Raw genomic sequence first — 11,778 nt, 5'->3', positions numbered from 1 at the left:
GATGCCCTCTCTCACCACTCCTATTCAACATAGTGTTGGAAGTTCTGGCTAGGGCAATCAGGCAAGAGAAAGAAATAAAGGGTATTCAGTTAGGAAAAGAAGTCAAATTGTCCCTGTTTGCAGATGACATGATTGTATATTTAGAAAACCCCATCGTCTCAGCCCAAAATTTCCTTAAGCTGATAAGCAACTTCAGCAAAATCACAGGATACAAAATCAATGTGCAAAAATCACAAGCATTCCTATACATCAATAAGAGAGAGCCAAATCATGAGTTAACTCTCATTCACAATTGCTTCAAAGAGAATAAAATACCTAGGAATCCAACTTACAAGGGATGTGAAGGACCTCTTCAAGGAGAACTACAAACCACTGCTTAACATAATAAAAGAGGACACAAACAAGTGGAAGAACATTTCATGCTCATGGATAGGAAGAATCAGTATCATGAAAATGGCCATACTGCCCAAGGAAATTCATAGATTCAATGCCATCCCCATAAAGTTGCCAATGACCTTCTTCACAGAATTGGAAAAAACTACTTTAAAGTTCATACAGAACCAAAAAAGAGCCTGCACTGCCAAGACAATACTAAGCAAAAAGAACAAAGCTGGAGGCATCACGCTACCTGACTTCAAACTATACTACAAGGTTACAGTAACCAAAACAGCATGGTACTGGCACCAAAACAAAGATATAGACCAATGGAACAGAACAGAGCCCTCAGAAATAACACCACACATCTACAACCATCTGATCTTTGACAAACCTGACAAAAACAAGAAATGGGGGAAAGATTCCCTATTTAATAAATGGTGCTGGGAAAACTGGCTAGACATATGTAGAAAGCTGAAACTGGATCCCTTCCTTACACCTTATACACAAATTAATTCAAGATGGATTAAAGACTTAATTGTTAGACCTAAAATCATAAAAACCCTAGAAGAAAACCTAGACAATACCATTCAGGACATAGGCATGGGCAAGGACTTCTTGTTTGAAACACCAAAAGCAATGAAAACAAAAGCCAAAGTTGACAAATGGGATCTAATTAAAGAGCTTCTGCACAGCAAAAGAAACTACCATCAGAGTGAACAGGCAACCTACACAATGGGAGAAAATTTTTGCAATCTACCTATCTAAGGGCTAATATCCAGAATCTACAAAGAACTTAAATTTACAAGAAAAAATCCCATCAAAAAGTGGGCAAAGGATATGAACAGACACTTCTCAAAAGAAGACATTTATGCAGCCAAGAGACACATGAAAAAATGCTCATCATCACTGGCCATCAGAGAAATGCAAATCAAAACCACAGTGAGATACCATCTCACACCAGTTAGAACGGCGATCATTAAAAAGTCGGGAAACAAAAGGTGCTGAAGAGGATGTGGAGAAATAGGAACGCTTTTACACTGTTGGTGGGACTGTAAACTATTCAACCATTGTGGAAGACAGTGTGGCAATTCATCAAGGATCTAGAACTAGAAATACCATTTGACCCAGCCGTCCCATTACTGGGTATATACCCAAAGGATTATAAATCATGCTACTATAAACACACATGTACACATATGTTTACTGCGGCACTATTCACAATAGCAAAGACTTGGAACCAACCCAAATGTCCATCAATGATAGACTGGATTAAGAAAATGTGGCACATATTCACCATGGAATACTACGCAGCCATAAAAAAGGATGAGTTCATGTCCTTTGTAGGGACGTGGATGAAGCTGGAAACCATCATTCTGAGCAAACTATCACAAGGACAGAAAACCAAACACCACATGTTCTCACTCATAGGTGGGAACTGATCAATGAGAACACTTGGACACAGGAAGGGGAACATCACACACCGTGGTCTGTCATGGGGTCGGGGGATGGGGGAGGGATAGCATTAGGAGATATACCTAATGTAAATGACAAGTTGACAGGTGCAGCACACCAACACGGCACATGTATACATATGTAACAAACATGCACGTTGTGCACATGTACCCTAGAACTTAAAGTATAAAAATAAGAAAAATAAAAAAAATTGTTTGTCCCTTGTTCTTTCCCTGCAAAACCCCAATCCTGAATTGGTCTAACTACTCATTCTTCCATGGTTAAGCCTAGACTACAGATTGCTGTGGGAAAGCAGCTTTGAAGAGGCGGGTCCCATTTTCAGTTGCTGGTATTCACCTCCAAAGGCTCCTCCCCCAAAACCTACCAGTCAGGCTCTCCTTTCATTCCCACCAATGGCAGTTTCACCTCCTTATTTAAGTGTCTGACACTCCTATCACAGCCAAAAAAGCCGTTATTATGAATTCCTTCAATTTTCTGACAGCTCTTTCCCCTCCAGTTTTATCTGGATTCATCAATGGTACTTAATTTTCTTTGCCTCCACAGGACCACCCTTCAACTCTCCTGTAACTTCTCCTTTCCCACCAAAATGCTTCTCCCCTCCACCCCTACTGCCCATTAAAAATACTTTGTCGCCTACCCCCATCTACCTATTTTCCTTCCAAAGACAGCTGCTTGAAACAGAAGATTTACTTTGTTCATTTTCCTCACTATTCATTAACTCTTGCTTTTACCACCCTAGGTCATCGTCTCCTAATTGCAGACTCCAAAAAAGGTCAGGTCCTTCTCACCTGACCTCTCCATGTTAATAATCCCTTTTAAAAAATTACATGAAGGTATTCACAAAAATCCTTCTATTGGGTATTCTAATGGACAGAACTAGTTTCTCTTTGACTTCTTCCTCACTTCACACTGTCATTTTAATGATGACATAACTGGGTGTCCTGCTTCTCTCATCTCATCCTTTGCCATTCCATTGTTCTTAATGTTTCCAGGATAATTTTTAAAAAACAAAAATATGTCTTATGCCCCTGGCTAAATCTCTCTCAATAATCTACACAGCCTCTCAATTCCTCATTTATTTCAGGAAGAAACTGAAACTCTAACATGGCATATTTAAGATCTGCAAAACTCTAGTATTTTCTCCTAACTTCTGTGAGGACTTCTTTCTAATCCTAGTCTTGAGACATGTTGAACTAATACTATTCCTTGCAATTATCATTTTGGTTAATGTGTTACTGTTCCTCAACTGTATGGAATGGGTGATGGTCCACTAGGAAATTCAGTTAAGAGCTCTTCCAAGATGCTTTTCTAGACTCCCCCAGCCTCAAGTAGGGTGCTTGTTCCGTGGTGCTGCAGCACCTTCCATATTCTCCTAACACGGCCCTCACTTACAATATTTCAATTACTAAAATACTTATCTCTTTCTATCCCACTAGACTGTAAGCTCCTCTTAAAAGCCAAGTAACGGCTTCTCTGGTTCCACCTGTAACATTAAAAAAAATTTTTTTTGGTAGAGATGGGAATCTCACTATGCTGCCCAGGCTGGTCTTGAACTCCTGGCCTCAAGCAGTCCTCCTGCCTCAGCCTATCAAAGTGCTGGGATTACAGGCGTAAGCCACCACATCCAGCTTCTAGCTGTAACATTTAGCCCAGTGCCTGAAATGTAGTAGAGAATCAATTAATGGTGAATGAATAAACAAAATAATAATCAATGTCCTTTAAAAAAGCGTAGACTATTTCACTTTCAGTACATTCCAAATTGTAATTTTATTTTACCACAACAGACAAGTTTCTAAAATTTCCATAGAATCCCTATGGAATCATATTCAAGACTAGGCCACTTTATTTCCTAAGAAGTATTAGAAATATTAGAAAAATGCCACAGAAGTCTGAGTTAAGAACCTAATCTATAACAGCTCATTTATCACATTAACAAGAGAATAAGGCGGTTCATGAGATTCTGCTTCTTTAAACAAACATAAACTAAGGATGCATCAATAGAAACAACCTCCAGATCAGAAAGTTTCCTATGTGGTTTGGAATGTATCACTTTAATTTTATTCACTCCAATTTTATTCATTCTAACGTTATTTATAAAAATAAACCCATTAGGACAAAAACTTTGACTATTTTATTTAAAGTGGTATCCCAGCACCTGTAAGGAGATCTGGCATATAGTAGTTCAACAAGTATTTCTTCAATAAGTGAATGCACATAAGTATTTAGCTTCAAATTAAGAGATAAGTGAAAGAATTTTTCTAGTAAAAGCAAAATAATCTAAACACTTGTCTAATTACCTTTTTGCAAATCTGTTTCATTGTGACTTCTTCCAAGTTAGCACTGGCCAGTAATTTCTTTATTGTTTCCTTTAATTCTTCATCTGTAGGGGGTTTCTTCAACTTTTTAATTAAAGGTTCATCATCTGAACTATCCTCAGACTCACTTTCTAAAAGTAATATGATAATAATAATTTCTCTTACATAGTAAATTAATATTTAACAAAGGTTGAGATGAATTTTAAGCTTTCAACAGATTCTCAAAGGGGTGTTGGATCAAAAAAATTATAAATCACTACTCTATAGGTTACCTATAAAACATGCATACAAATTTTATGTCAATTTGAAATATCAAAAACTATAAAAAACTGGTATACAGGTTGGGCATCCCTAATCAAAAAATCCAAAATCTGAAATGTTCCAAAATCCAGCTTTTTAGAGCACCAACATGACACCACCAGGAGACAATTCCACACCCGACCTCACTGACGGGTCTCAGTCAAAACTTGGTTTCAGGCCAAGGGTAGTGGTCCAAGCCTATAATCCAAGTGCTCTGGGGGGACCAAGGTAAGAGACTCGCTTGAGTCCAGCAGTTCAAGGCTGCAGTGAGCTGTAATGGCATCACTGCAATAAATAATTCATTTAGCTAAAATATTAAACTACCTTCAGGCTATGTAAGATGAATATGAAACATGAATGAATTTCATGTTTAGACTGGGTCCCATCTCCAAGATCCCCCCCCCCATATATATATTTATCAAAATCTGAATTACTTCCTGTCCCAAGCATTTTAGATAAGGGATGTTCAACCTGTATTACTTCTCCTCGCAATGTTCTCTGCAATTTACCTGTTTCCCCCACACACTTAAATACTATGTACAACACATTAATATATGCTGTATCTTTAAAGTTGCTGATTAATGTTATTTCTAACATACCTTTTTTGGAACTGTTTTGATTCTTCTTGGTGGTGCTGCTATCTGCCTTCTTAACATTGGCACTTTTCACAGATTTTTTACTTTTAGAAGTAGCTTTCTGTTTAGGTTTTTCTCTTTTGGCTGTCTTTTTTGGTGGCTGTTACAAAGGAAAGCAAAAGTACACATATTGATGAGATTCAATGCTATCCCATCCCATCTCTCTACTTCCCCTATACCCCCTTAATAATATTAGAGGAAAATTAATGTATTTGGTATCACCAATTAAAAATTGTTTTTGGGAGATGATTAATATACAACGAACTATTTTATCCCAACACAAGTCTAAGCATGACAAATCACAATCACACACACACAAGAGTTGCCCATATTTATTCTGCACTATGGATAAACTATATATGCATTACTCTACTTAATCTTGGGGGGGGAACCCCTAAAAACAGATAATATTATCTTCTCTATGTTCCCTCTCTCTCAACTACAATCTTTTTTTTTGAGACACAGTCTCGCTCTGTTGCCCTGGCTGGAGTGCAGTGGCACGATCTTGATTCACTGCAACCTATGCCCTCCCGAGTTCAAGCGAATTCTCCTGTCTCTGCCTCCCTAGTAGCTGGAATTACAGGTACTTGCCACCATACATGGCTAATTTTTGTATTTTTAGTAGAGATGGGGTTTCACCATGTTGGCCAGGCTGGTCTTAAACTCCTGACCTCAAGTGATCTGCCTGCCTTGGCCTCCCAAAGTGCTGGGATTACAGGCGTGAGCCACCACATCTGGCCTAGAATCTTGTGTTCACTGATAGTTCCCTAACTCCTAAAATAGTCTCTGGTATACAGTAGTTGCTCAATAAATACTTATGACTACATGAGAAAACTAAGGCTCAGCGTGGTTACCTTGTCTACAGTCACATTAATAAACAGGCAAGATTCAAATATAGATGTGACTCCAGAACTTACGTTCTTAAACACTAACCCACAGGTGATTAGACACAAACAAAACACATAAATATGGACAGATTAAAATGACAGGCCGGGCGTGGTGGCTCACGCCTGTAATCCCAGTACTTTGGGAGGTCAAGATGGGCGGATCATGAGATCAAGAGACTGAGACCATCCTGGCCAACATGGTGAAACCCTGTCTCTACTAAAAATACAAAAATTAGCTGGGTGTGGTGGTGGGCATCTGTAGTCCCAGCTACTCAGGAGGCTGAGGCAGGAGAATCACTTGAACCCTGGAGGTGGAGGTTGCAGTGAGTGGAGATCGCGACACTGCACTCCAGGAGACAGACTGTCTCAAAAAAAAAAAAAAAAAAAGACAAAATCAGAGTTCATACTTTGTCTCATGTGGAGCCTATGAAATTAGAAAGCATTAATTCTTAGTTTAATTAATATTCCCAAAGGAAAAGCATCCTATTAAACATTCCAAGATAATTTAAATTCTCCCCTTTACACACCAAAACTACTGAAATCACTTGACAGAATGTTTCTCCAAATGTTTTAACACTCTTGATTCCTGAGTGTTATACTAAGTCAACCTGGTTTTTTTTTGAGATGCAGTTTCGCTCTTGTTGCCCGGGCTGGACTGCAATGGCGCGATCTCGGCTCACCGCAACCTCTGCCTCCCGAGTTCAAGTGATTCTCCTGCCTCAGCCTCTTGATTAGCTGGGATTACAGGCATGTGCCACCATGCCCGGCTACTTTTGTACTTTTAGTAGAGATGGGGTTTTTCCATGTTGGCCAGGCTGGTCAGGAACTCCCGACCTCAGGTGATCCACTCGCCTTGGCCTCCCAAAGTGCTGGGATTACAGCCATGAGCCACCATGCCTGGCCAAGTCAACCTGTTTTTAAAGACATAAGCACTGTGTTGAACCTGTCCTTTAAAGTATACAGACCAATCTGTTCCAAAAGTGGCCTCAAGTTGTTCACTGGATTTTAGTGTCTTTAAAAAAAAGAGATGGTCTCGCTATGCTACCCATGCTAGACTCAAACAATCCTCCCACCTCAGGCTCCTGAGTAGTTGGGACTATAGGCACATACCACCTCACCTCGCCTGGCTGGATTTTACTGTTTGTCTTTCTTTTTGCCAATATACCATCACTGTACCTATTTATACAAGCCTATCATCACCCTGCACTACCTCAATAATATACCACTAGCTGGGAAGTATGTAGTTTAACTGCTACTAAAAAAATACATTTTTAAGGTGTCAAGGGGCTGACATGCTTCTAAAAGTAAGTACACGAATTTCCCGTGGACTTGTGCAATTCACAGGCTATTTTAACTTACTCCTAATTCTGAGAGATGTTCTAGATTGTGTGGGGCTAGGGGATAAGTATCAATGATTTATTATGATCAACTTAAACCAAGTTTTAAGGTTTATTAAGTGTCCACCCAGTTCACGTGAACTATGTATCAGGCTCTGAAAGGGAATCCTAAAAATTCTTAAGTTCTTTAGCACACTTAATACACAGAATAAAATAATCATGATTATATATCATTTTTTAGTTAAAGGGTAATAAAATCTGGACTTTGTAGGTACAAGAAACTAAGTTATTCCTGAAAGGGTTGAAGAGGCTGAGCAAAAGAAACAACAGTATTATTAGTAATTACTCAATCTCCATTCAAATTAGAAAATCAGAATTAGATAACTGAAACACTTCCAAAGCCTTTTAAGGTCTGCCATTAAAATTTTAGATGGGACACACAACATGGCATCATTTTAAAACCTGCGAATTGCAAGTAGTGATAGTGTGACGAAGCATAAACATTTACAGTAATAAATAATGAGTCATCTCCATGAAATTTTACTTCTGTATAACAAAACTACATCTTTCTACATTTCCTATCTGCTGTAAGGGGTAATATTCTACAGTTTTTCTAAATGGACAACTAGCCTGTCATCTATTAAAATTTCTAAAAGACTGCAGATATACTGCACAAGCACTAAAGAAAAAAATATAATAGTTCAAAGAATACAGGCTCTAGTGGCAAGCCGCCTGGTTTCAAATTCCAGCCCCAGGACATCTCTAGGCCCTTGTCTCCTCATTTACAAAACAAAAAGAAACAATAGTTCCTATGGTTTTATGAGGAGTAGATACATTAACACGTAAAAGTATTTTTGGTAGTACCTGGCAAATAGTAAACACTATTTTAATATTAACTATCATTACTGAGTGCTCCCTTTTGTAGAATGAGAAGTTCTTTCATTATGCAAATATAATTTCCTCTAATAAGTTAAAATTTCTAAGTGTTTTCAAAAAGCAGGGTGCAGTGGCTCAATCCTGTAATCCCAATACTTTAGGAGGCTGACATGGGAGGATCACTTGAGGCCAGAGCTTTGAGACCAGCCTGGGCAAAATCAGAAGACCCTAACTCTAAAAAACTAATTTTCTTTTTTTTAAAAGCAGGGCAGATACATAGACTGTAAATTATAAACACAGTGAGACAGACTCAAAAACAACTGTATTAACTAGCCATGATATATCACACTTATTTCACTACACTATGGTAGATATGACTTGGCCCACAAACATCTATAGTAGTATGTCATGTCATTTATACAGGATTTCATTTATCTTTAGCAACCAGCTGCAAATTCTTCTGTGACAACATCAAGGTAGGAATTTGGTAAAGTCTTTTTAGATTAACGCTGAGTTAAGAAATTATGAAAGCTGAACAGTAAAACAACTAATGAAATTTGTATCTTGTGCTTTAGTCCTGCAGGTGTTCATCACTTTGGCTGCCCTGAAGGTTATTAGGTATAGGAGGAATAGGTCTCTGGAAAATGGGGGCATCTCAAAGGACATACCTTGGTATTAGGACACAATGGACAATTTTTGCTGTCAAGGTAAACATGGGTAACCAGTATTTGGAGGTAACAGAAAAAAACCCAGGGAGAGCTGAGAAGGCAAGTTAAACTATGTCCACTTTAATTTTACATGAACTTTCAAATCTTCATTCCTCTCATTCCTCTCCTGTACTTAGGAAAATCCCACTCATGATTCTAAACCCAGCTTAGCAATTACCTCCTCTAAATCTTTCACAAGACCATCAATTTGATTAATCCATACTCTCAAAGTACTTGGCCTACAATTCATTATCCCTATTTTATGGAAGGTATTGTGAAGCTTTAAGAACAAGGGTGTTACAGCCAAACTTCCTGATTCCTGAGCACCTGTATATATTTTTGAAGCTCCAGAGCTGACTCATCTAGCTATACCACATAAAATGAAAAGCACATTTATAGACTAGATTTGTCACCAAGACTTTTCTTTAAAGTGCAAGATAGTAAATATTTTCGGCTTTCCTGGCTACATATCTTTGTTGCATATTCTTCATTTTTTTAAACAATCATTTAAAAATGGAAAAACCATTCTGAGCTTGAGGGCTGTATAAAACAGGCAGGAGGCTGGACTTGGCATACAGGTTACAGTCTGCTGATTCCTAGATTATGAATTATTGGAGCTATACACAGAAAAGGCAGGAACCAGATAAAGCAATCAACAGGTCAATTCCTCCAATTATCAAGTTTTTAATAGCTTTTAGTTTTAAGTTCTGATAAACACAAGTGGATTTATACACATTAACTTTCTTAAAGTTATAGCTTAAAATCAAATTTTCATCTAAATCAGGAATTCTAGAGAACTCTGAAGATAGAAGTACATAAACAAGAAGCTTTAGAAAGAATACTAAGCCATGCATGATGGCTCAACCCTGTATGTAATCCCAGCACTTTGGGAGACCAAGGTGGGTAGATCACTTGAGGCTAGGAGTTCGAGACCAGCCTGGCAACATCGTGAAACCCTGTCTCTACAAAAAATTAGTTAGGCGTGGTGGCATGCACTTGTGGATCCAGCTTCTAGGGTGGCTGTGCCACCAGAATTGCCTGAACCTGGGAGGTAGAGCTTGCAGTGAGTAGCAATTGTGCCGCTGCACTCCAGCCTGGGCAACAAAGCAAGACTGTCTCAAAAAAGAAAGAAAGAATAATACGGTAGTCTCCCTTTATCTATGGTTTCTCTTTCTGAATGTGGTTTCAATTATCTGTTGTCAACCATAGTCTGAAAATATTAAATGGAAAATTCCAGAAGTAAACAACTCATGAATTTTAAATTGCATACTGTTCTGAGTAGTGTGATGAAATCTCATGTCATCCTGCTCACTCCTGCCCAGGATGTGAATCATCCCTTTGTCCAGCATATCCACTCTGTAGATGCTCCCAGCACCTTGGCCCATTAGTCACTAGCAGCCATGTTGGTTGTGGTATCAATTGTTGCAGTATCGTTGTGCTTGTGCCCAAGTACCCTTATGTGACTTAATAATGGCCCCAAAGCCCAGGAGTAGTAATGCTGGCAATTCAAACATGCCAAAGAGAAGCCATAAAGTGGTTCTTTTAAGTGAAATGGTAAAAGCTCTTTACTTAAGAAAAAAATCGTATGCTGAGGTTGCTAAGATCTATAATAAGAACAAACCTTCTATATGTGAAATTGTGAAGGGAAAAGAACTTTGTGCTGGCTCTGCTGTCAAACCTCAAACTGCTAAAGTTATGGCCACAGTGCAGGATAAGTGCTTAGTTACGATGAAAAAGGCATAATTTGATGGTGGAAAACATGAACAAAAACATGTCTCAAATGACAGCAATCAGGCTTGGCAGGATCCGAAGTTTCAGGCATACACTGGGGGTCCTGAAACGTACTCCTTTCAGGTAAGAGGGGACTACTGTAAAGAGAAAGCACTAAAAAAGTTCCTTATATATTATATCGTCAAATACAAAAATGAGGATATATACCTCACCTCTCATGGAGTCAAGACTAAATGAGATGCAAGATGTGAAAGCACATGGCATACACACTTTGAAAAGGTTCTTCCTTGTAGGAGATAATAAATGCTTACTGAATGAGTGGTACTTCCTGGAAGACAGAGGACGTGTCTCATTTTTTTTTCTCTCACTTAGCAAAATGCTCAGGTACAGAGTAAGACAATCATTTTGAATGAGTGAGAATAATGAATCTACCACCAAACATATTAGTCACACAACAATGCCCAGACTCATGGGTTCTCTATAGCATGGATTCAACCTATACTACTCTAGTTTCACCTCTCATTGCTCTACTTCTGGGCACACAACTCTAACCACAAGTTAGTCAAAGGCACCCTGCCTTCCCTGCTCCTTATCTTTGTTCACACGTACTTTTCTCTCTATTCCCAAGGTCAACTTGAATTGGTAGTACTTCCACTTCTATCCAAAGCCTTTCCTCAACAGGCATGAAGATGTTCCTTCTTTAGAAATCCTATAATGCTAAGTATCAAAGAGCATTTGCTTAGAAAATACCTTCTGTAACCCTAAAAGCACTTAAGCATACTCCCAATTCACTAACTTGAGCAATCAAAAAGTGGTTACTGCAGAAATCAAAAGCCAGTGGGCAACACAGCAAGAACCTGTCTCTACAAAAAATTTAAAAATTGCTAGGCCTGGTGGCAGGATCACTTGAGCCCCGGAGTTCAAGGCTGCAGTGAGCCACGATCTCACCACTGTACTCCAGCCTGGGCAACAGAGTAAGACATACGCCTCTGTCTCAAAAATAAGTAAAGGACTGACCTCCATTTTAAGTCTCTTTCAAAATATCTTGAAAACTTTAGTGATTATAATAAAAACATTATGTGAGCCGGGCGCAGTGACTCAAGCCTGTAATCTCAGCACTTTGGGAGGCCGAGACGGGC

At 38.8% G+C, this 11,778-nt stretch overlaps 1 protein-coding gene across 2 annotated transcripts in view; it reads right to left on the bottom strand.

Annotated features, from left to right (window-relative positions):
* DEK (DEK proto-oncogene) overlaps positions 1-11,778 on the bottom strand; it is a 39,131-nt gene that overhangs the window by 7,111 nt on the left and 20,242 nt on the right. For both annotated transcript variants that reach the window (XM_011967573.1, XM_011967574.1), the window contains exons 7-8: positions 5,066-5,201; positions 4,149-4,297 (exon numbers count right to left, since the gene is read on the bottom strand). In XM_011967573.1, the coding sequence (XP_011822963.1) occupies positions 4,149-4,297; positions 5,066-5,201 (285 nt within the window). The remainder of the gene's footprint in view (positions 1-4,148; positions 4,298-5,065; positions 5,202-11,778) is intronic.

Source organism: Mandrillus leucophaeus, unplaced genomic scaffold (assembly GCF_000951045.1).
Source record: "Mandrillus leucophaeus isolate KB7577 unplaced genomic scaffold, Mleu.le_1.0 Scaffold800, whole genome shotgun sequence".
Lineage (NCBI taxonomy): Eukaryota > Metazoa > Chordata > Mammalia > Primates > Cercopithecidae > Mandrillus > Mandrillus leucophaeus.
The sequence above is the reverse complement of the archived record's forward strand: the minus strand, read 5'-3'. Positions and strand labels throughout refer to the sequence as shown.